This window comes from Nyctibius grandis, chromosome 5 (assembly GCF_013368605.1).
Source record: "Nyctibius grandis isolate bNycGra1 chromosome 5, bNycGra1.pri, whole genome shotgun sequence".
Classification (NCBI taxonomy): Eukaryota; Metazoa; Chordata; class Aves; order Nyctibiiformes; family Nyctibiidae; genus Nyctibius; species Nyctibius grandis.
In genome coordinates, this window is record NC_090662.1 from 44,867,394 (window position 1) to 44,891,733 (window position 24,340).

A 24,340-nucleotide genomic window follows, 5' to 3' on the forward strand; every position below is an offset into this window, starting at 1 on the left:
TCTCCAACAAGCTTCAGTCAGCTTCACAAGGAGACTCAGTCTTGTATTCCTCTACCCTTGTGATTAAGGTCCAAATTCACTTACCTTTTCCCTTCCCAGCAGCTCTCATGCAGGCTACATAAGGAGACAAGCAAAGGAGGCATGTAGGTAAGTCCTGAATACAGGATGGGCAGAGTTGAAGCTAGGAAAGCTGCAGAAGGTAAAGAGCAGGGAAGGCACATGCAAAGAAAACAAGGGCATAATCTACACAGTGGGTTCAGGAGGCTGCAGAAGGAAAAAAAAGCAAACAAGTAACATGAACTCTGCTTAAAGCTTCTCAGATAGCCAAATGCTCTTCCAAGAAGTCTTTTTGAAGTACAGCCGGAGCTCACACGATAGGATGGTTTCAGTCAGAGGTGCATTTCTCGCAATAAAAAAAGAGAAGAAAGCTTGGGCATCAGCGTGGGGACGTGTCAGTGCCACGTACACCTGAGCATGAGCCACATCCCAGGCATGCTCTGATTGCACACTCCCTTCTTCTTCCGAGAAGCACATAAGCGCTGAAAAAGAAACTATTTCTGAGGCAGTGGAGGGGAAAAGTTCATGAAGTACCCTTTGCACTGCACATTTGCTCACCCCTGCACCTTGAGGGGAGGTTGGACCTTCCAGCTGCAGCGTGAAGCCCTAGTCACTTGCATGGGTCATTCTGCTGCAGCTGCAGCAGCCAGTGGAGGATGGAGAAAAAGGGAATGGGGCACAGATAAAAACTGCGGCTGCATATCCTTATGGCTACTTGTACTCGAACCAGAATCGGTGACCACCACAATAAATCACATTATTATTATTATTATTATTATTATTATTATTATTATTACTATTATTATTTTCAGCTGAAATATGTTTGAATACTAAGATGTTGGTGATAAATATCATGGAAATATCCATGACATAAACCAGCTGCTTCCCAAGACCTAGTCTTGCTTAAGTAAGCCAAGGACAGTTTTGCCATTCCTTTCAGTGAGGCCATTTCATTCTGGGAACTTGTTCAGATAATGATGTTCTGTACTGAGAAAACTCTTCCAATAATTACAGGTGAACCTATTAAGTTTGTGCATAAGTTCTTCTCTGAGCTCAGTCCTAGTGCTGTTAAGCTCTATAATCACAGAATCACAGAATCACAGAATGTTAGGGATTGGAAGGGACCTCGAAAGATCATCTAGTCCAATCCCCCTGCCGGAGCAGGATTACCTAGACCTTATCACACAGGAACGCGTCCAGGTGGGTTTTGAATGTCTCCAGAGAAGGAGACTCCACAACCTCTCTGGGCAGCCTGTTCCAGTGTTCGGTCACCCTCACCGTAAAGAAGTTTTTCCTCATATTTAAGTGGAACCTCCTGTGTTCCAGCTTGCACCCATTGCCCCTTGTCCTGTCAAGAGATGTCACTGAGAAGATCCTGGCTCCATCCTCATGACACTTGCCCTTTACATATTTATAAACATTAATGAGGTCACCCCTCAGTCTCCTCTTCTCTAAGCTAAAGAGACCCAGCTCCCTCAGCCTCTCCTCATAAGGGAGATGTTCCACCCCCTTAATCATCTTCGTGGCTCTGCGCTGGACTCTCTCTAGCAGTTCCCTGTCCTTCTTGAACTGAGGGGCCCAGAACTGGACACAATATTCCAGATGAGGCCTCACCAGGGCAGAGTAGAGGGGGAGGAGAACGTCTCTTGACCTGCTAACCACACCCCTTCTAATACACCCCAGGATGCCATTGGCCTTCTTGGCCACAAGGACACACTGCTGGCTCATGGTCATCCTGCTGTCCACTAGGACCCCCAGGTCCCTTTCCCCTACGCTGCTCTCCAACAGCTCTGTCCCCAACTTGTACTGGTACATGGGGTTGTTCTTGCCCAGATGCAGGACTCTACACTTGCCCTTGTTATATTTCATTAAATTTCTCCCCGCCCAACTCTCCAGCCTGTCTAGGTCTCTCTGAATGGCTGCGCAGCTTCCCGTGTGTCAGCCACTCCTCCCAGTTTTGTGTCATCAGCGAACTTGCTGACAGTGCACTCTATTCCCTCATCCAAGTCATTAATGAATATATTGAATAGAACTGGTCCCAGTACCGACCCTTGAGGGACTCCGCTAGACACAGGCCTCCAACTGGACTCTGTCCCATTGACCACCACTCTCTGGCTTCTTTCCTTCAGCCAGTTCACAATCCACCTCACTACCCAATCATCCAGACCACACTTCCCCAGTTTAGCTGCGAGGATGCTGTGGGAGACCGTGTCAAACGCTTTACTGAAATCAAGATAGACCACATCCACAGCTTTACCATCATCTATCCACCGGGTTATGTCCTCATAAAAGGCTATCAAGTTGGTTAAGCATGACTTCCCCTTGGTGAAGCCATGTTGAGTTGCTCCATTATTTACAGATTTAAAGCAAATTTATAGAGGGTTAAGTAGAGGTTATAAACAACAGTAACTAAATAAATTTTGTTGCCGTGATTTCCAACCAAAACTAATAAGAGGAGTTTCAGAACTGGAAAAGTTACAGTCGATGTCAAGACACTGAAATAGGGAAAGCTGCATATTTTTATTTCTGTGTGGTCACAGTTACACATGGCAGATTCCATAATCATTCAAAAAAACCATGTCCTTCAGTGCTCCTTCTATCCCACTTTCCAGTGTTCCAGTTCAGAAGAAACCTGATTTTTCATGCCGGCAAAATGCAAAAAGTACTACTGAACAATGGCATCATTTTAAGACTTTCAGAGTGCCAAACACTGCATTGTACCAACAACATTCATAGGCACAAAGAAAGCAAGATTTTCATAGAACCCTGGTGCTGCACTTACTCACAAAGCACAGAAATCCCTGTAAGAAACTGAAAATCCATTCCATATTTAGCATCAGCATAATAGGATAATGTGGCTATGGTTTACTATTCTTCAGATTGATGGAGTTTTGCATTGTTTCACTGCAAAGGCCAAGCTTCTTAAATAAGTCTGATCTTGCTGCTTTTGCAAATAAGCTATCTTAAGGTCAAGGGAAACAACTTCCACTTTCTTCTTTTGGTAGTTCATTGTCTTATGCAGGTCTAATGCCTCTCTGAGGAGGCTGTCATGAAATCATCTGCTTTCTGTGTTTTAAAGAAAGGGTGCCAGTACCATTCTGCAAGACAAAGACTTATTACAGCCATCTATTACAGCCTCAGTATTTCCTAAGCAATATCTTTTTCTCCATATTACAATGCATGTTTACAGTCCTATAGGAGTCACAACCATTCTATAGAAAAAACTTTTAACTTAAGACTTGCCCTAGCATCTTATCTCCAAATCCCATTTGGGGAGAAAAATGAGAGCTTCATGTGACAGTAAAATGCAGCGATGCTCTAACCAGATGCAGAATATAAAATGACCACATCGTGAAAGTTTCAGTGCAGCCTAGCTGTGGCCCTGGTTTTATACTGATCTCCAGTCTTCCACCTGCAAATAATACTGGAGATGTTAAATGAAATGCATAACATTTTGGTGCCAAATTTTCAAAAAGTGTCCACCTCCAACTTCTTTTTTTTCCATATATGTTAGAATATTGCCATCTGTGAATGCGAAGCTGCGAAAGCATGAATCTGAAATCTGTCAGCTGTTCATCAACATGCTCATGAGAAAAAAATGCAAGCAACAGAAGGCTGAGTTTTGGGGAGGAGGTTGCAAAGGGCAGGGTGAAGCATGCAGACTTTGCCAGAAGGCAGGGTGAAGCTGCACACAGACCACGACTCGGGGTGCTTCCGCAGGCTGTGCCGCAGAGCCGGGAGGTCTGCACTGCTCACACCGGCTGGCGTTCCCGTGGAGCCGGCGTGTGACAGGTCTGCATCTCCGGGGCCAGGAATCAGACACCTTTGCCACTTCAACATGTCCCAGGGTTATTCAGTTAAGTAAGAGGGAAATGCTGGTAATGGCACACCAGCTAGGTACCCAACACCCAACACTAAGATCTCAGTATTTGCTCATGAGCCAACTCTTGACTTTAAAAACCACTACTTGTTAAATAATTTGTCGCTTTAGAAATTAAATACATAACAAGTCTTTCCAAGAGGAAAATAATGTATTATAAAAATATTAATATTTCTGATAACTTTAACCTGATAGAAACCTTTGCTTTATTTTGTAATTTCTTCTCACTCGGTTAGTATTCAAAGGCTCTATTACGGAATCATTCAAGCCACTGCTTGTAATACAGCATATTAATATATTCATTTTCTCTTTCTAGTAGCAGTTTTCCATTCCAGTTTCCTTTATCTGACTTCTGCATGATTTATTCTGATGATAAAATGCCCTCCTCTTTCATATAGTTTAATTCATTCATGACTTTTAAAATTCATATCTTCACATTAAATATGCTGGCAAGTTTGCTCATGTCAGGTTGGTCCCTTCCCCCTCTAGTTTTCAGTAACCCATCTGAACAGAGGCTTTCTTAAATTTCCTTCTAACAGTTTTGATTTAACCCAGGCCTTTTGTAAGAGAACTTCTAGGAACTATAATTGTTTCACACATGAAAAAAGCCCCTTGACACACAGCATGATATTAATTATCATTACCTGCATGCTTCTTAGCAATACCAGCACTGGTTTACAGTACACACCTATAACACTTGTAATACAGTGTCTCAACATTTGCTGGAACAGCAATGTTTTCTCAGTACTGAATGAGGCCCCGTAAGAACAATAATGGTGTTCAAAGTCTGAACGTCCCATCATCTGCTCGTGTCCGCAATACGTCACAGCTTTTGATCTCTGCACCAACCCTGCTGTTGTACTAATTTACCTTTCAAAAAGATGCTCATTTTTGATATTTTGACTTTACAACTTTAAAAGGCCAACAAGCAACAGCCTTTGGTAAATTGTCTTAATGGATGCATTGCTTCTAAACTCATTGCTTGTTTAACTCTATCTAGTTTTGACTTCTAACCCTACATCTTATACAAGGATTTGTCCTGGTTTGGCCTAAAATAGAACCAATTTTCCTTTCAGTGATTTTTACTTTCAGCTAAGTCTAAGTAACTGCACTTTCTGAAACTAACTGCATGTTTTGCAGACAGTGTCTGCTTCTAGGACTGATAACACTCGAAATTTATAGTTATTATTGAGGCACCGGTAGGAACAGTATGCAGAAAGGTTCTTGCTTAGACTTATTCCTATAGAAACCAAGGTCACTGCTAAATTCCTCACTAATTATGAGTGAAGAGCTGCAGAAGGGTCGTACCTCCAGGTAGGAGCAGAAAGGACAGGTGACCCATAGTTAACCAATGAGGTATTCCATCCCATACACATCATTCTCAGTATAAAACTGGGAGATCACGAGGGTCTCACCCCCTTCTTCTATGGCCGGTGTCCAGAGAGGACTCTGTTTTCCTGCTGCCCCTGATCCCGATCCATGCATCCCTGAATACAGTTTCTGTCCATCGCTGGGCCCAGCCTGGGCCTTCCCAGAGCCTGCCCTGCAGTGCCGGTGGTGACGTGACTGACATCAGGGGAGCTTGATCTTGGGTTTATATATATTTTTATATATTTAATAATTTCCATTATTATTATTACACCCTTTTTTCATTATTATAGTTCATTAAAACCGTTTTAACTTTCCAAGCCGTAAGTCTCTCTCCCTTTTCTCTTTCCCTTCCCCTTCTGGGGGAGGGGAGGAGGGTTAATAGAGAGCATCTGCCATTGGTTTAATAGCTGTCCCAGCCTTAAACCATGACAGGATTAAATAAGTTTTTGGACTCTTAAAGCAGGCCTAGAAATTCCCACAACTGCCTCTTGGTGAGTATTTGATCCACAGAACACCCATACCCACACAGCATCTTCCTGCTTGACACAAAACTCCTTCCTTCAGGAACAGTTCTGCTTCTGGGGGCTTGGATTGATCTGCTCTGCATAAGCACAGCGCACTGTGAGGACCCCCTTTACAAAAGATCTTTGTACCTACTTATTTTTAAATGATGGCCAAAAGAGGAAGTGAATGTAAATGTGCTGCCCATCCTTTACATAGTATTTGAGACATAAGAACTGCATTACCCTGACGAGTGAAGTCTAGGTTCAAAGCCTTCCTTAGTCTGAAAAAGTTAAACCTTGGTGGCCTGTGTCCCATGAAAATGCACTTTCAGCCCTTTTTGGGCCCAGAAGCAGGGGAAGAACAGGAGGGTACTAGGCTTTGAGGGCTGCTGGTTAAGCCAACTCTTCCTCTTAAAACAGTCAGATTTGGGTTGTAGTCCCAAGACACATGAATAGTTAATGGACTCACCATCAGCTTGACCTCCAGGTGTGTTTTAAAAGACAGCATTTAAACACAGGCTTGGTTCTCTAGGGGAAAAGTAAGTAGCTGCAATCACGATATTCCAGACTCAAGGTCCTGCGTCAGTGGAGCTCCATCCAGGCTTAAGCTCCTTACCATCCAGAGACAGTAGAAGATGTCAGACACCATCTGGCCATCAGTGTTTTCTACAGTCTTGCCCAACACAACGCACCACCTTGTCTGCATCCCACCCGGGGCTCCTCACCATCCCCATGTAGTACTGAGGAAAGCTAGACACCTCTCTCTGAGGGCCTGGGGGCAGATATCACAGCTGCATGACTGAAGCTGGCTGTGAGCCTTGTCCTGGCTAACCTCTTCTTCACATGGGTACTGCTCACAGATCACAGTACAGACAACTTTTAACCTTTGGGCAAACTCCGCACATTGAGCTTTCATGGTATGTCACTATAACACATTTTCTAAAACTTCTAATTTTCTAAAACACCTCTTGATCCTGTTTTCTGGAATCTTTCTTCCGTTCCAGCACCTCTTCCAAAATACTGAGGTAACAGCCCCTCAGATCATGTGTACAGCTGTACTAGCTCCCTCATCCCTCAGACACGAGGAGTTAATTCAAAGACGAGCATGAGCTGGGCTTCTAAAACAATTTAAAATCTTCCTTCTTGTTAATGACTCCACACCTGGTGTGGAAGTTGTAACTGGGCTAGATATTATCAGACTCAAGGCAGTTTTATTGCATCCTGGTGTGAAGTCAGCCTAAGGAGGAGGTGATAAATGGTTGCTTAAAACTTACTCCCATTTAAGAACTGGGATGGCCAGTGGCAGGCAGGGGATCGATATAGCTAAAGAAAGCGCATGAGCCACTTCAGAAGATATGTTCCAAGTTCCTCCCCAGGTCTTTTGCCTTTTATTCTCCAATTCAGGTATTACATTTCCACTGGTTTCCACCAGGATTGTGCATGCACCTTGACATGTTCACAGAAGTTCCACAATACAGAGTTTCACAACTGGGACAGGTCCCTACAATTGGGACACCAGGGTGACAAAACAGATTCTGGAGAATTTCCCACTGAATAGGATGGAGAGAACATAATTACCACATCGTAGCACTACAATGCCTCATAAACATAGAATAGACTAGATCCATTTACCACAAAAGTCACAGAAAGTAACTGATCAAAGAATATCTATCTCTTTTATGTAAAATATACATTTGTAGGATATAATTTTAATACAACTTTTATATTTATTGATGTTGGGTTTTCAACACTGAATTAAAAAAAAAAAACAAAATAGTCTTGCTGCCAGAATTTTATTTCTGATAATACTTATAGTTTGAGGTAACAATGAAAGAAGACTGTGTGCTGTGAACAAAGTCAGTGATGTTTGTCTGCAGTCACATTTCAGTTATCAAAGTGAAAAGTAAACTTAAGACTTGGCATGTATACTAGAATTCATACAAATATAGGTCATGGCAAACTGAGAAAGCAAGGACTTATGCAAACCTATTCTGTTCGTATTTGTGACCTTTGCAAAATATACCATTATTATGACAGAAGTCAAGACAGATGTAATTTACATCACTATCATTATTAAGTGTGTGTCTTTGTATGATCCACAGCACAACTTACTGCAGGAACCAGGAAGAATACACAGAGGGGTGTGGGTCTTTGCATGGAGCCTTAGCAATGATGACTTGAATTCAGCTTTTCTTGATATAGATAAAAACTGATATTCCATGCACACACGTTTTATTTACAGATGACTCATCCACAGTGACTAGTCACCCCTTCCTCTGGCAGCAGTAATTATGAGCAGTCTTTTCTTTAACAAGCTCTACTTCGCTTGTAAAGTCTCAGTGACCTCCTCAAGGCGTAAGTTGTTTATCAGGGCCCATTCAGCAGCAGCAGTCTCTTTCCAGTACAGTCCTTGGTATGGCTAAATTCCATTGTCCCTTTTTCAGCAGTCAAAAATCCATGATAAATTCTGTACAACACTGTAGTTAATATAACAGCAGCACCAGATATTATATTAATCCCTTTGCTAAAAGCTGTTTGCAATTATCTCTCTATTGATAATATTTTACCAAAACTAAATCAAAGTACATCTCTAAATATCAGAAATTTATACTTTGATGAATACATTACTGTACAAGAATTCTGACATGCAGGTTATGCTATAGGGCTAGGCTATATACAGAAGAACATGTTACATGATCAACAATAAGTTATATTTTTTTTCCTAACAAAAAAATAAAACACGACAATCAGGGATTATTCAACAATCTCAAGGATCTCTTAAGATTTGGGTTGTTATGGTCTTCCCCATGTAGTTCTAAAACTCTGCAGTTTAGGGTAATTTTTCCTCACCAGCTCAGAACATGAAATCAGCCATTGCATTTGTCCTGTTGCATAAACAGAGGTTAATATTGAATGAAAAAGCCACTAGAGGAGACAGTTTCAAAACTGTAATGAATGCTGGTTGCTAGGAGGAAGATTGATGCAATAGGCAACCGGTCAGTAATGTAAAGCTGCTACTAAACCCCACTCAAAAAATCTTCAAAGCAGTGCTCACATGAAGTTAGTCTACACGATACTAACTTGCACTTGAAAAATATATATATTTGTATCTATACATGTAAGTATAGTCCATATGAAAAAAAGAGAAAAGGAGAAGAATGACCTTAGTTAACCTTAAAAGAGGGGGGCATTTTAACAGTATCTCTGTGCTTTATGAAGACAGATGGAGAATACAGTAGACAGGTTACAAAACATACAGACAAACAACATACAGGACAAAGCACCTCAAAAAACGTTGACTGAAGAAATTTTTGAAGCTCATGAGCCAGAGGTATAAGGCTGGTCAAAAATCCAACTTGAGAACAACTACCCTCTTACAGGGGTACAAAAAAGCCCCCAATAATCTTCTCAATTTTACTTGGGACTCAGCCTCTGAAAATGTTGAAGAACCCTGGAGTAGAGAAATTACTACAGTACCAAGCAGCACTTGCTAGCTTAAAATTGCAAGTCTGGATGGCATTTACCTTTCTTGTACGTTTTGTGCCTTCCCCAAGCCATTAAGAAAGAGATCTGGCTTCTGCTTGCGTGTAACCAGTAATGACAACCTCTTTGCAGTTATCTGTGTGCAAACAACCGGAGACATTCAGAACTCTGATACAGCAATCCATTACCCAAGTAAGTTAATCACAAAATAAAGCCATTTATAAACAAGTAGATCATTAAAAAATAAAGGAAAAGGTTAAACAAAGAAAAACAATCCCACATGCAGACCAGTTTATCAGTGCTTTCATTTCAGCAGGATGGTACAATGCGAGAACACACATCCAGAGCCCTCTGTGGTCTCTGCAATCAGCAACACTGCTTATCAGGTGATGGAGACAGGATGGTCCATGCAAATGAGCAGACCCAAGTCACATTGTGTGCAACCAAGACACGATTCCAGACATCTTCAGAATGGATTAGAGTCACAAGAAATGGAGGTTCAATGGAGTGACTGATAATTAGTTGGAAGCACAGTATTTTAAGTAAATCTCCCTGAAAATATGCTTATTTATTGAATATACTGGCCATGGCATCCACTAACTGTCCTTTTATTGCCACAGGAAAGTAGGACAACATAGCAGATAAAAGGAGAAGCGCTACCTTGGGTAATCTTTAAAAGCCAAGATAAAAATCTTCAGCTACCCAAGTGGCATTTCTTACTACTGACAGTTATAACATGCAGGAGTTATACCATATTTGTGGAGCCTATGGTTAATGCTACATTTATTTCCAATATGTGGTAAACAGTATTTGAATTAATACTACGTAGCCGATTGATGCCATCTGGTTTACAAGATGGAAGGGATGGGAGACCGAGAGCGCCTTAGAGGACAAGGTGAGCTGTAGGGTGATGTTACTGGAGACAGTCGCAGAGCATTGCCTGTCAAGCCAGCTATGTTGTTTAAGCTTCGAGATTTTTCATAGCCTTGTATGAGAAAATGCACAGACATCAGTTGAATTCAGCCAAAAAATAGACAAAGACAAACAATACAACGTAACGTAATACAAGGAGCTATCTGGGACCCAGAGGGAATCTGCCTGCAGAAGAACTCAACACTGAGACATATTACTACCAAAACATATCAATGAAGAAAATTATTTACTAATGAATGCAGCTATTCTTTCCCAGAAAATTAAACAGACCATCACACCAGAGGTCTGACCTGCTCTTCTACATCCCACCTTGCACTCAGTGCCGTTCTATTGGCTTCAGCAGGGTTGCACAGAGTGCAAGATAAAGGATCCCAACAGGGTTACTGGGTGAGCTATCTAGCTAAGCATAATCAAAAACCCATTAAGGCAGACTATAAAACCTCTTAGAATTATACAATCTCTGCTAAACCCAATTCCTAATAAAGGATGATTTTTTCTTTAAAAATAAATAAAACAAAACCCAGATAAACTGCATACAGTATGTGTAATTAAATTCTGCAGAGGATTGAATGATTATATGGGAAAGAAGCTCCATCTTCAGAAATATTAACCCTAACACTTTGTGTCTAATATTAAAGTATAATTAGATAGCAGAGTTTGACATATTTGCAAATGCCTCCTGATTGGCAAATTTAAAACACCATATTTGTGCTCCTTCTCCAGCTGACTCAAATGAAATAAATGGTATTAATCCACATAAGCAAGTAGTAAATAATTAATAATTAAATGAGGCAACCACATAATGCTTCACAATTTGGAGGGAACATTGCACTTGCAGATATTCCTGTTCACATACACTGTGACCTCTAGCTACCTGCTTTTTGCTACACATAGATTGTTTTCACCTTGTAGAGGCTATGCTGTAAAACATCAGAAAAGCATTGCTATTCACTGCATTACTGTCTTCATACTCAAGTACTTTCAATAGCACCTGAATAAGCCCACTTATGAAGAAAAGGATCAGCCCGTCGGTCTGGAGAGAGATAGCAGAAACGAAATACAATGAAGACGAAACCAGACAGGACCTCACTCCTCCAGTACACAGATACATGCCTCACTGCATACATGAGAAGTCCCATTGCTTTCAGTGGCACTACCTATTTCCTTGAAGACAACTATGCTCTTAAGCATTTGTCAGGTTAAGGCATTCAGGTATAAATTTCTTACAGTGAAATACTGAGACTTCTTCCCATAGAAACTATAAAATGTCAATGACAATACAGTTAAACATTACACAGGATGTCACCAGATGATAGTTTTTTTTGTTACTGAAACAGTTACTGGCTCAAATTGCAGATCTCCAGATAACAGACAATTAGCAGATAGTTGTTAGCATCTTCAGGAAAAATCACATCTTAGGTTCTCCCCTAACGATAATTAATGTATTTCTTACCTACTGAGAATTGCATACTGTAAAACTATACTAAAGCAAATGTATAACCCCATGTCTGCTAAGACTTTGTCCTTTGTACAATGTTATCTCCAGATTGCAAGGGCAGGCTAGACTGTGATGCTTCACAGACTTCTGATACATTTCAAAAACAGCCTCCAGTTTGTGAGTTTCTATCAGTATTTACACAGATTAGAAAGAATCATGTCTGAAAGGGGAATAGAAGGGAAGCACAATGCTAGTGTATATATTTAACCTCCCCTGTAAACATAAAGCTTACCAAAAAAAAAAAAATCAAAATAATCAGGTAGCTTTTTTTTACACAGAAACTAGGAAAATATTTTTTAAAAGTATTTTTCCTGCTACTTTTCTAATGATAAAAGCAAAGAACTGAAAGAGGAAGATGGTAAAGATGATAAAGAAAACAGGAACTCCTAAAAAATGAAAACCAGATACACAAGAAGAATAGAGATAGAGGCATGATCCAAAATCATCACTTTCCAGGTATTTCAGTGGGGTTTGGATCAACTCTGAATCAGTATCATCTTAGAGATGGAGATAAGGTGCTAATGCAAAAAAAGCTCAGACTAAAAGATCACTGAACACAACCAAGAACGAACCAAGGAACAAACCAAACAAGAAGGATGTACCAAAAGAAAGGAAAAAAATAAAATGAAAAAGTAATAGACTTGATGTGTGAATTAAATTTAAGTATTCAAATTGGATGCTACTTGAAGATGTTTTCTGTTTATGAGCTAACTTCCCGACTCTGTATAAAATAAACTTCAAAGCCAGTGGCTAAAACATTTCAGCCTAGACTAAGGTTATCATCAGAGCAGTCAAAGAGCGCATTTCTCATTGAGAAACTGTCAATTTTGAACTCAAGCCACATTCTTCTAGTAAAAACTATGAAACAATTTTCTCTTGAATCTAGATTTTGAAACAAAAATGTTCATGTGGTCTCAGTATAAAATGTTTTATTGTTATATGAATACGTCTTTAGTAGCTAATGGGTAACTTCTTTTATTATTTCTGATGTGTTCTAATTACGGTTACTGCCAAGTGAGCAGCACTCAAATGTTTATACTAACATTTCTAAAAGAAGTCAAGAACCTTATCTTGCAAGACGCCGTGGCAATCTGCCTTATTCAGGTGTTCCTGACCTCCTCAAAAGACTGGACCCTTACCATCAGAGATATTGTAAATAATCTTAGCTGTTGAGAAGACAGTGAGAGAGGCACACTCAGGGGAAAGCGTCCTAAATCTGTGCAAAAACAAGTTTGCCATGAAGTCGCATTTAATCTAAACATTATATATAGTAATATGTAAAACACGGGAGCATAGAGACAATCATACTCTTTACTAGTACCCTACACATAGAACTCTGCTTGCATATCGTCCTGCACGGGTTCAACCTACTGAGCTCATGCTTTTGAAATGTAAAAAAGAGCATTTGCAGAATAACCAAAGAGAAGTCCTGTAGCATCTATGACTGGTTGTGACAGCCAGGTTTGCTGTACACAAAGCAAGTTTTAAAAAAAAAAGCGGGGGGGGGGGGGGGCAAGAAAAATCTCAGCCACAAATGTTTGTCCATTGCCACATGGCTACTGCAGATGAACTCTGAGGTGAAAGACTGCACATCAGCACTCAGGAACGTGAAACCTGTTGGAACAATACAATTTCAAGAAACCAAAGCAATTCTTATCTAAGGAAATGGCAAGACTGATGGCATTGCTGATTTTGGGTCCTGAGGTTAGGTTCCCAGCCACAGCCAGCTGTGGCCTGATGGGATAACCCTACCATCAGTTCCCTGGGTGACACATAAAATGACAGAAGGTTTTGCAAACTCTGCCTGAGGAACTCAATCCTACTGAACAGTGAGTAATCAGATTTGAAGAGGCTGAATAACTAAAAAGGCATTTTTAGCACCTTGCAAGATCAAACATTGTTTATTGTAGTTGAATTCTGGCTGGGGTAGACAGTCACCTTTTAGCATTAGTGGTGTACTACAAAGAGGAAGCATTTTGTGGCATTATAAACTCAAACTTTTCTTTGAAAGAAATCTAAATAGCATCTCATATGATATGCTTTATTATGTTCAGAACAAAAATGTTGCTTACTTCTGACATTTCAACCTTTTAAGTGTAATTTATTCAGTTGTAATATTTACTAAGTTATTGAGTGCAGACCAAAGCTATTAAATAATGAATTTGTCTTTTAGAATGACAAATGGTATTGAGTGATGAGTGGTTGGATGAGCAAGGTCTGAATTGCAGGCTTTTCCATTAAAGGTAACAGACAAATGAAGACACAAGTGAAATGAGGGTCCAACATCAAGCACATTTTGTTGACTAAAGGAGGTGAGTGTTTCTAAAATGAAAACAAGAAAAGAATGACTAGGAATAAAGAAAAAAGATACATTGTGAGTACAGTCTTTCCTCTAAGAGAATTGTGCACAACATTTTACTCTAAGCTTGCTTTTCACAAGCACATTGCTGAGTAACCTTTTATGATCTAATGAAAGAAGTCCATACCTTTCCTGATCCCTCCATCAGTAGCACACGTGTAATCACCTGTTGTCAGTAGGAAACATGTTCCCCCTCTTCTGTTTTTGTCTCTGGTACTAGAGCGTCTGATGGGAGGGAGCCTTTCACCAGGTGAGAGTGGCTGCTCACTTCCTGCACTGTCTTCACCTGATAACACTGGTTAAAGCACCATGCCCATTTACAGACAATAATGAATGAGGAAATGAGACATCACAAAGAGCTTATGCTGAATGCTGGATATTCCCATCACTCAAAAATAGTTACAAGGTAAAACATTAGAAAAAAACAAGATTGCAATTCACCATTAATCAGTACAAAATGGCAAAAATATATTTTTTATTCAAGAACAAATGATCTTTTGACTTTCCTGTTCTTTTTTTAAATCTCATATAACGTTCTACTAAACTAACATGAAATAAGAAATAATCAAATCAAGGCTCACTTAGCTCCCTATTATGGACTGTAACTTTTTGGAGTACAGTCAGCCTTGGCTATGTCAAACAGGTATTTACTACTTTGGCTATCCTTTTTGCTGAACAAGAGGTCATGTTAGTCATTTTTGCTTAGAATATGTTGTTTAGCATATTTTAAAGACAACTCCTCCCCCAGAACGGCTAAATTTTTAACATTTTGCGCTAAAATCTGTTTAATAATACACTTAGTTTTCATTCTATACTTATCACACTTTCACTGCTGGTTGTTATAAGTACCCAACAGCAAATGCTGTCTTTGGTCTATGTAGTTTATTTTGTCAAACAGCAAAACTCTTACCTCTCCTGATTTGGCAATCCCAAAGGACTCTCTTTTAAAATTATATACTATTTCAGACTCAAGAAAAAAAATCTCTGCTCAGTACAGTACATAACAGGTAATGGCATGTTATTGACTTCAGTTTTATCTTTGCATTTAAACCTGAGCATGTGCTTTTGTGAACGGGTAATGCAAAGGGCTATATTCAGCCTTGAAGTTTTCCACAGAATTCCTAGTGACTCTGATGACAGCATTCTCCTCCAGAAATAAAGCTACAGTGCACAATGTGAGTGGTGGCACTACTGAACAGAAAGTTAACACTTTAAAATGGATCCTTTTTGCATATCTGCTTTCTCTCTAACTTCAAGGATTATAACACCTTGTAAATAAAGCTGCAGACACAGAAAAGTGTCTCTTTGCTCTGATCACACTGAGCTTCTTCCATTCCAGAATATCTTTAGCAGCACCTGATGGCATGAAAAAGCTGTTACCATTAACACTTTAAAGGTGTTGTCTGAAAGTGGATATCAGTCAAAGCACTGTAAAACTAACTATATTCCAACCTCAGTGTGAGTCCTTTCAAGAGTTTCCATCCTCTTAAATATATTTAGGATGTTCAAAAAGCTGTGTTAACTTTGTCTGTGAACACTCATTCGGAGACTGAAACTGAGCTTCTTTGAACACAAATGCTATTCAGTAACAGAGCAACAGACCAAAAACGGATATTGTTCAGAGACCGATTTTCCAGACTCTTCCTTTTAAAAAATAAATTTCAATTACTGAATGACACCAGTCATGGGTGGTTTTGCTCTTATTATTCTTCAGCAACTTTCCAACAGGAGTCTAATGACTGGTATGTGAGCTTTGTAATCAGATTGTGCTTGGCTTAAGAATAAATACATTCAAGAAACAAAAAAAAATCCTTGCTGCTAAAAAAAATGTTTTAATTATGCTAAGAGATAAAATTTACTCTTTAATTTGAAGAGATATGGAATATGGGGCAGTGGCTTGGAGGGGCAGAGGCTGTCATTTGATATGCATTTTCACAGCAATTAGCACAAAATACTCTTTATCCATCATTTGGAACTCTAACAAATAAGGTAACATAAATCACAAAAATCAGCACTAATAATGATGGTGTTGCTAGGGGCTGTCACTTTCATTTTTCTTGACCAACTTTACATCAGCTATGCTATTATCATTCAATTAATAGTAAATATCATGCAATGTCTCATCTAACACAGACGAAGAAGGTTCTTCTAACCAGGGAAGCAGAATGCCAAATGGAAAGAAAGCTAGAAAGACAATTTCTTCTTATTTCCTTTGAGTGCTGGGCTTCTGATGTAAAGCACCTGCTCCTTTTAAATGACTGCTTCTTTGTAGGATCTTGCTTAACAGGCCACGATGTGGCACAGGCAAAGCTGACACAAGAGACAGACACTGAGGCAAAACACCATGGAGTCCAAGAGGGTGGGACACGGTGGCTGCTCAAATAGTCACAGTCATGCAGAAAAACAAGAAACATCCATACGACGCAACAAACAACAGGCAAAAGAAAAGGTTGATATCATCAGCAGGAAAGCATTCTCAACAGAGCAAGCAAAACTGTATAGACCAGCTACATAGAGGTTTGGGAACATTGCTATGCCTATTTTGTCCTCTATGAGATTGACACACGCAAACACTGGAGGGGAGAAGGGTGGGAGCTACGTCTTCTCCTGGCAGAAAGACTGTCTGCTTTCTGACCCCTACCAAACATACTGGTCTATAAAGTGTTTTCAGAGGACATGCATTTCCAGTGGGGTCCTACCTGATGATCTGTTGTGCTCCATCAGCTGGTTGTCCTTGCCCAGGCAGATGTCCCCCTGTGTGCTATTGCAGGCCATGTTCAAGTCTGTCTTGCAGAAGGTGGGCGAGCTGGCTTGAGGAGCAGGAGGGATGTGCTTCTTCCGCTTCCTTGGCAGTTTCTGCTTTGCCATGGCCAGAGAGTAGTACATCCCAAAATTGTTAACAATCACAGGCACGGGCATGGCTATGGTGAGCACCCCTGCCAGCGCGCACAAGGCTCCCACCAGCATGCCTGACCAAGTCCGCGGATACATATCCCCATATCCCAGGGTGGTCATGGTGACTACAGCCCACCAGAAGCCAATAGGGATATTTTTGAACTGTGTGTGCTCACTTGCTGACGGGTCATTAGGCTGGGCTCCCACCCGCTCTGCGTAGTAGATCATGGTGGCAAATATCAAAACACCAAGTGCCAGAAATATTATCAGCAGCAAAAATTCATTAGTGCTGGCTCGCAGAGTGTGGCCCAACACCCTGAGTCCTACAAAGTGTCGAGTGAGCTTGAAGATTCGCAGGATCCTCACGAACCTTACCACCCTGAGGAAACCAAGCACGTCCTTAGCAGCTTTGGACGAGAGCCCACTCAGGCCCACTTCTAGGTAAAAGGGTAGGATGGCCACAAAGTCAATGATATTCAAGAGGTTTTTAATGAATTCAAGTTTGTTGGGGGAAAAAACAACACGTACTAAAAATTCAAATGTAAACCACACCACGCAGACTCCTTCCACGTACGTCAGGGCAGGATCTGTCTCAATTTCATACTGTAGCACAGTTTCTGTCCCATTGATGACCTGTTCAGTTTTGTTTATAATAGTATTGAAAGCCTCATGTGTTTCCAGGCAAAAGGTTGTGATTGAAACTAGGATGAAGAATAAAGAGGCAAAGGCGATGAACTGAAACAAAAAGAGGGAAAAGAGACATCAGAACCACACAGCTCTTCACATTAATGCTAACAACGTCAGTGATCATTATAAATCTTTTACTGATTCATCCTCAAATGATTCACAAGTTCGTATGCATAAAACTTTGCATCTAGGCCAGCGGGGAGCAGCAGACATCTCACACACATATCCAGGAGTCTGGGAGCAGAGAAAGTCCTGGTGATGGACACCGTGACAGGCTGCAACTCATTCAGAAAGCGGCAACAAATTCTTTAACCTGTGCTAAATCATCTGAATTCCACTCAGTTGTCAAGGTATCTTCCAAACAGCCCCTACACACACCAACCACAGCAAAATTTAAGGCTGTCCACCTCTCACATAGTGGAAAACTGGGATGACCCTAATGGTCTTGAGATTATGCTTCAGGAATTCATACCTGGCCTGAATCAGAGGGCACATCAGAGGGAACTAGGGACAGATCCAAACACCGGGTTTCCTTTGGTTTTTCAATGATTCACAAACATAGGATATTTACTGATAGAAAATGCCTTCTGTGTTACAGGTAGAGTTGGTTGCACAGCCTGTTTAGTTCACAGTCATCCATCTTAGGCAGGACTAAGAGTAAACGTAGCAGAACCTCTCTGACTTCGGCGGCAGAGCTTTGCCAGTGTGTTAGGATCCACAGTCCTGCTATTAAAGTTACAAATCCAGGACAATCTGAACAAATAGGGAAACACAAATTCAGTTCTAGTAGAGGCACATGAATATATAAAATACAGTTAAATAACCTGGAGACAGTCCTCACAGAGGATTGTTAAGGACTTAAAAAACATTTACTGCCTGATCTTCAACTCAGTCACCATAGTCAAGCATTGAAGAAAAGAGAACATCTAGGACAGGATCTTATAAAAATTAACACTGAGCCAAACAGCTGGAAGGGGAGATAAACTTTTTTACACACAGTAAAACACACCAAATGAAAAGGTGTTTTTGAGAGCAGTTGTTCCTTTGCTGCAATGGTGAACTTCTTTTAAGTGACAGTACTTTACCACCATGTTAGCACTCCAACAGCAATGGCGTGGTAGATAAATAGACAATGTGTTCAAATGCCTTCCTGAGCCAGGGTTTGTAACATGTTATCAATGTGTTTGTTATTCTGGATTTCCAGCTTAGCAGACATTTTATAACCAGTATTATCCTGGAAAAAACTTTCTGAAGACTTGAAGATTTTCAAAGGTGTTAGGTGCTCAAAGACATAAAAAGATGCCTAAACAGGCTTTTGAAAATATCTAGTGCCTATGTGCTTCCTTACATATCTAACAGCTTGAAATTGTACCATTGCATGATATCAAGAAAGAAACACATTTCTTTAAAAATGGAAGCAAATGACTAACTCTTTTGGCTTTGGATTTTTATAATTTTAAACTGTCACTTGCTAGTAAACCAAAAATATATGATAGGCATCTCAGAGCTTGAGACAGGGTCTTCATCCTTTTTCGTATTATTTATTTTAGTAAATAAACTTGATGCATTTTATGTTTCCCTTAATACTACTTACAAATCACTCAGGGAATCACTCGTTTAATGTTAATCCCCAAACTGAAACTAAGTACCTTAAAGAAGCCCAGCAAGAAGAAAAAATTTCATATCCTCTACAACCAGCCTACTGGAAAAGGCAGCTTACAGTCTGGGTCCCAGTGGTACAGGCAACAGAAAATGTGGCAGCAAGATGCTGGTATGTTATCAAATCTTGAATCTCATTTAAAAAGTCTAGTTACAAGGGAGATGGAACATCAGCCATAAGCAAGTATGTCTCCATTCTGTCTCTTTAATCCAGGCTGCAACATTGCAGCAAAACTGGTTTTGTGTACCTTGGGTATCAATCACCAAATTTAATATTAGCACACAGATTTAGTATCGTGTGCCACAGGAGTTCATTTGGGCTGGTACAATACTGAATGGTTGCATTTTTCTAACACAGAACATTAGTTAGATAACAAAATGTTGTCTCTACAACTGGTAGAGAGAATTGCTCTGAATTCTGAGAAACAAGCTTAAATTTGCAGTGCAGGCCTGGCAAATTTATTATATTCAGACTCACAAGATATATCTATCTATTAAAAATCCCATATATGTACCTATATCAGAGCTTTCCAGCTTGTTTATGGCTTCCTTCCCTCAATCAATGAAACAAAGTTATTACACCAAGCCCTTCAATTACAAACGCTCTGTTACCTTTCAGAAAGGACTGACTCAGGGACTGAACTGAACACTTATTATCCAGTCTGAACTTCTAGTCACAAGCTAGGCAAACAATCTTACACTGTCTGGCTGATTTTTACCCAGAGGTGTTTTCTGCCTTTGCCTTAACTACAAAATCCCTGCGCGTTCATAGCTCATTTATTCGTGGCACCTGACAGCAACATACAGAAAAAAGCCACAGTCTTGTGTGAGACAACTAGAGTCAGCAAATACAACCAGATTTATACAACCTAAGTGAATAAATCTCAGCAGATCTTTGCAAAACCTCTCCATAACATGGATAGAGAATTTATCAGAGACCAAGTCACCGGTGGGCTAAGAATAAGAATGACCCTTGGAATGCTCCTAGAACATCCTCCAGCATGTTTCTACACAGTGAAGGAGGGAAAAAGCAAATAAATCTGTGGACGCTGAGGATCACTGAAGCTAAGTCAGCACTGTGGTTTGCAATCTGGGTGGGAACTTTTAATAGATAAAATATCGGGCAACATCTTTAATAGCAACACTGGTGATTTCAGGCAAATGTGAATATTTTTCGTCTAAAAAGAACAGAAAATTACATTCAACCTAGCCAAACTAAAATTTACCAACAGCTCAGATATAATGAGGATTAAATGTGCATTCAGCAGAGCACTGAATCTTATAGTATGTAAATAATTAGCACCTGTTTCTGGACTGTATTTCAGAAAGAGAGTCCATTCTGGTTCAGATCCTTTCTAAAAAAATGCCAAATACCAAGGGATTAACTACAGGTAGAACTGCCTGACAAGCTATTTATTACTGTTTTGCTCAACATTGACACTGTGAGAGGCCACAGTGCACTTGGCACTTGGCAAAGCAGATCAAAATTTTTAACTGTGCACCGACATTCAATGGCATTTCATTATCCCTAAAGGAAAAAGGCATTCAGTCATTTCCAAAATCCGCTGAGTACCCTGCTCTGTTATCCTAAGGGCAATCATCTTTCAGAGGTTAGAACAAAGGCAAGAAAAAACTATTAATCTGGTGACAGATTTCTTGATAATCCCTCAGTTTTCATAGTGATGTAAAACAACGAGATGTGCACATTTTGCCATGCACACAATAGCATATACATCACTGATTTTGAGCAAAGACCCTCATTCCTTTCATCTCTTGTTGCGTTTTGTTTTAAACTGTAAACTCCTTGGATCAGGACATTCTGAACAGAGCTTGCACAGCACCTAGCATGATGAAACCTCATACATAAGAAGACCTGCAATGTTATTGCAATAGTCAGAGGGTTCAGAGAAAATGCAAGAAGAAAATTCAATGGCCAATGCAAGAAGGAACATTTTATCAGTCAAAGAAAAATGCTCAGGGATTTACTTTACATTAACAAAGATATTTCCTTAATATTGTATTACATAATACTAGGCAATGAGTTGAAAAGACTCTAGCATGTTTTTCACAAACAGCTGTAATGATAGAAATGAAATTGTCATGTGCTATCGTCACTTTATGCTATCCTTCTGCTTCATCCTAATTCCATCTCCTCTCATTTTGAAGGCAATGAGTCTCTAAAAACACATCCATTTTTGTTGATGTGAGCATGCACCACATTTCAGACAGTTGGTACAAATACAAACTCCCAGACTCTCTGGTGGATGGGACCAACCAAGTTCTCTTTCTCAGTCCTGCTAATGTTCACAATAATTGGTGTACCACACAGAAGTTTTTGGGTTTTTTTTATGAAGCACACAAATCTAAAAGGTGTTAGCCTGATCATCGGTTCAGAAAGGTCACAGGAAGAGATATTTTTTTCTTTGAATCATTAGCAACCTTTCACTGTGAGAAATTCTGAAAACTTAGATTTTGACTAGCTGCAAGACAAATTCAGCCTTGGTATACAGCAAAACAGCTTCATTGACTCCCTTTTTTAAACCAAAGATGGTGGCCCAAGCACATGGCTTGAAACTCTTTGGAAAAAAAATTGAAGAAAAATTTTCAAATTAGATCCAAATAATCAGGATCCTTTTGTCATTTCTTAAAAGTTTTAAAAAAAATAGTTGTTTCTTGTTTGTTTCAATGGATGAAATAAAATTATCTTTCTTCATGTAGGTTTTCTTTTTTCCCCCCTGAGGGACAACACATTTCTAATTGAGAGAATGATTGTACAGACACTCCAGGGCCACCAAACCAGCCTTTTTCAAAATTAAAATTAATACAAATTGAATTAATAAAAAGTTCATTCCATTTTTGCCAGAAGAGAGCAGTTGTTAAAAGTTATGAAAATGTTCAGTATTTAATAGACAATATGCAGAATGTTCCTCATCAAGTAGTTAAAGCTCTCAGTAGGCTGCTGATCCCCTCTGCTCACATTTTGAAGGCAGTGTGCACCCAATTTTATTCATGTGTGTCGGCATCACATTTCAGACAATGTTGGCACAGATTCCAGCTCCCAGCTTCTCTAGTTGATGGGATCACCAGCCAAGCTCTGTTGCTGAGTCCTATTAATGTGCACAGTAAGTGGATTAATCATCTACAACTTGATTTTTAATGAAGCACATAGATCTAAAGCAAGTGTCAGATGCCTGCAGATAACTTGTTGGAAGTAGAAAACTTTATGATTCCTATTTTGAATTCAGTGTCCCATGGGGAACTGAGTTGCTCAGAGTTTAAAGTGATTTCAAAAATGACAACCAGCTCTAGGACTGCAAATTGAGCAGCCTGTGGATTATCAAAACTTCTGTACATCCAATGTCATGTTTTACCTTCCATATAGCTCCTAAAGTGCCTTGAAGAAATTAAGGTAACTTTAAAAATTGTGGCTGCAAATAACTTGAGAACAGTCTTGTAGGCCATGTCTGGATTTCACAGTAGGAAAAAGCACCTGTTCAGAGGATGATGTGTCTCACATCTAGCTTGCCTGTCCAAGTTCCCTTTCCAATGCAAACCCAGACATGGGACTGGTTGCACAACTTGACATTGTCCTGTGATGGAACCAGGGCCTGACTTCAGTCATTCTTAGAAACAGCCCAAATAAAATAGCAACAGAGCTAGAAACTGATCCTCACACTCAGGTGTGTCACTTATATTCATAAAATCAGACTCATACTACTCCATATTCAAGATATGCTTTGTCTGTCCATCCCACACCCTTAAAACAAGCTATTTTTACACATTATTTAGTATTCCAAGATGAACAGGTCATAGTCAGTGAGGAGGTTAATGCACAGTTAATTGTTGGTAGTCACATTTACTTGTTTCATAGTTAAGTTTTGAATAAAATCTCTCACAACATTTCAGTATTTTCTCAGAAAGAGTCTGTATCCTGTCTGGATACAACTTGTTCTGCGGTTGGATCTCAACACCTCCTCCTTCAACTCCCCTCACTGTGTAATGTATGTTTTCTAACATGAGTATTCAATAGCAGCTTTTAAGGTTTGGTTATCTCATTTGAGTTTCATTCCAGGGCTTAGAAGGTTTGCCCTTGACACACCTAACTACAGAAAAAGAAAACTACTAAATATTTAATAAGCCCTTGGAAATACAACATTTAATATTCTCTAATGTAGGTACAGAATTGCCTTTAAAGAAAAAAGATGACAGTGTTGCTTTAAATAAATATCTTCACAGGCACATTATGAGACTTGAAACATGCATGTTGCTGGAATTTAAAACAATTTAAAAAAAATAATAATCCCCACCAACACACTTAGTACACTAAAACTACAACTATAGGGAGACAGACACAGAAAAGAGATTGTGTTTTATTTCTTAAAGAAACCAGCTTTGATGGCTTGCTTGCTATTAAAACCAAAATCCTGCTTTCATTACAAAAGATAAGAATTTACTGAATGACTTAGCTTCTCCTGACCAAAACAAGAGTGGGGGAGTTTCCACAGTCATGACTTCTTTGCTTTCCCACCAGATCATTCATGCTAAACAGAACCCTCAAAACAGAGTTACTGTTCTGTTGAATAAAAAAATACTTAAAAGGAAAGCAGTATTTTTTTTTAATATCATACTCATTTTGAAAAATCAAAAATAAATTTCCATACTTTGGAGATTTAAAAATTATTTCCAGTGACATCTGTTCACATTTGTTAGTTTAAAGCATTCCTTTTCATAGTTTAGAATATGACACAAATTATTTGAAAAAATACCTGATTCAGTTTCTTCCTCCTACTAACCCTCTGACCACATAACTAAGCTAATCTATGCATTAAATACATCCAGTCTCACTGACTGCAAAAATTTAGTCATATATATTCATTACAAAACTGTATTTTACAATTTTTCTTCATATGTACTCTAAGACTCATCGATCAACACTGTTTCTTAGAATAAGACAGTTACAAGCGGTTATACCAAAATTAACTATTCCCATCATAAACATTATAATCTGATATTGA

At 39.5% G+C, this 24,340-nt stretch overlaps 1 protein-coding gene across 7 annotated transcripts in view; it reads right to left on the reverse strand.

The window, feature by feature from the left end:
* Positions 1-8,178: 8,178 nt before the first annotated feature.
* Positions 8,179-24,340, reverse strand: part of KCNC2 (potassium voltage-gated channel subfamily C member 2) — a 98,773-nt gene continuing 82,611 nt past the window's right edge. The window contains exons 2-4 of one of the 7 annotated variants that reach the window (XM_068401375.1): positions 16,784-17,714; positions 14,212-14,379; positions 8,179-8,288 (exon numbers count right to left, since the gene is read on the reverse strand). In XM_068401375.1, the coding sequence (XP_068257476.1) occupies positions 8,179-8,288; positions 14,212-14,379; positions 16,784-17,714 (1,209 nt within the window). Of the gene's footprint in view, positions 8,289-9,368; positions 9,433-10,142; positions 10,280-14,211; positions 14,380-16,783; positions 17,715-24,340 lie in introns of those variants that run through there. The other 6 variants (XM_068401380.1, XM_068401379.1, XM_068401376.1 and 3 more) reach the window with 6 other exon arrangements.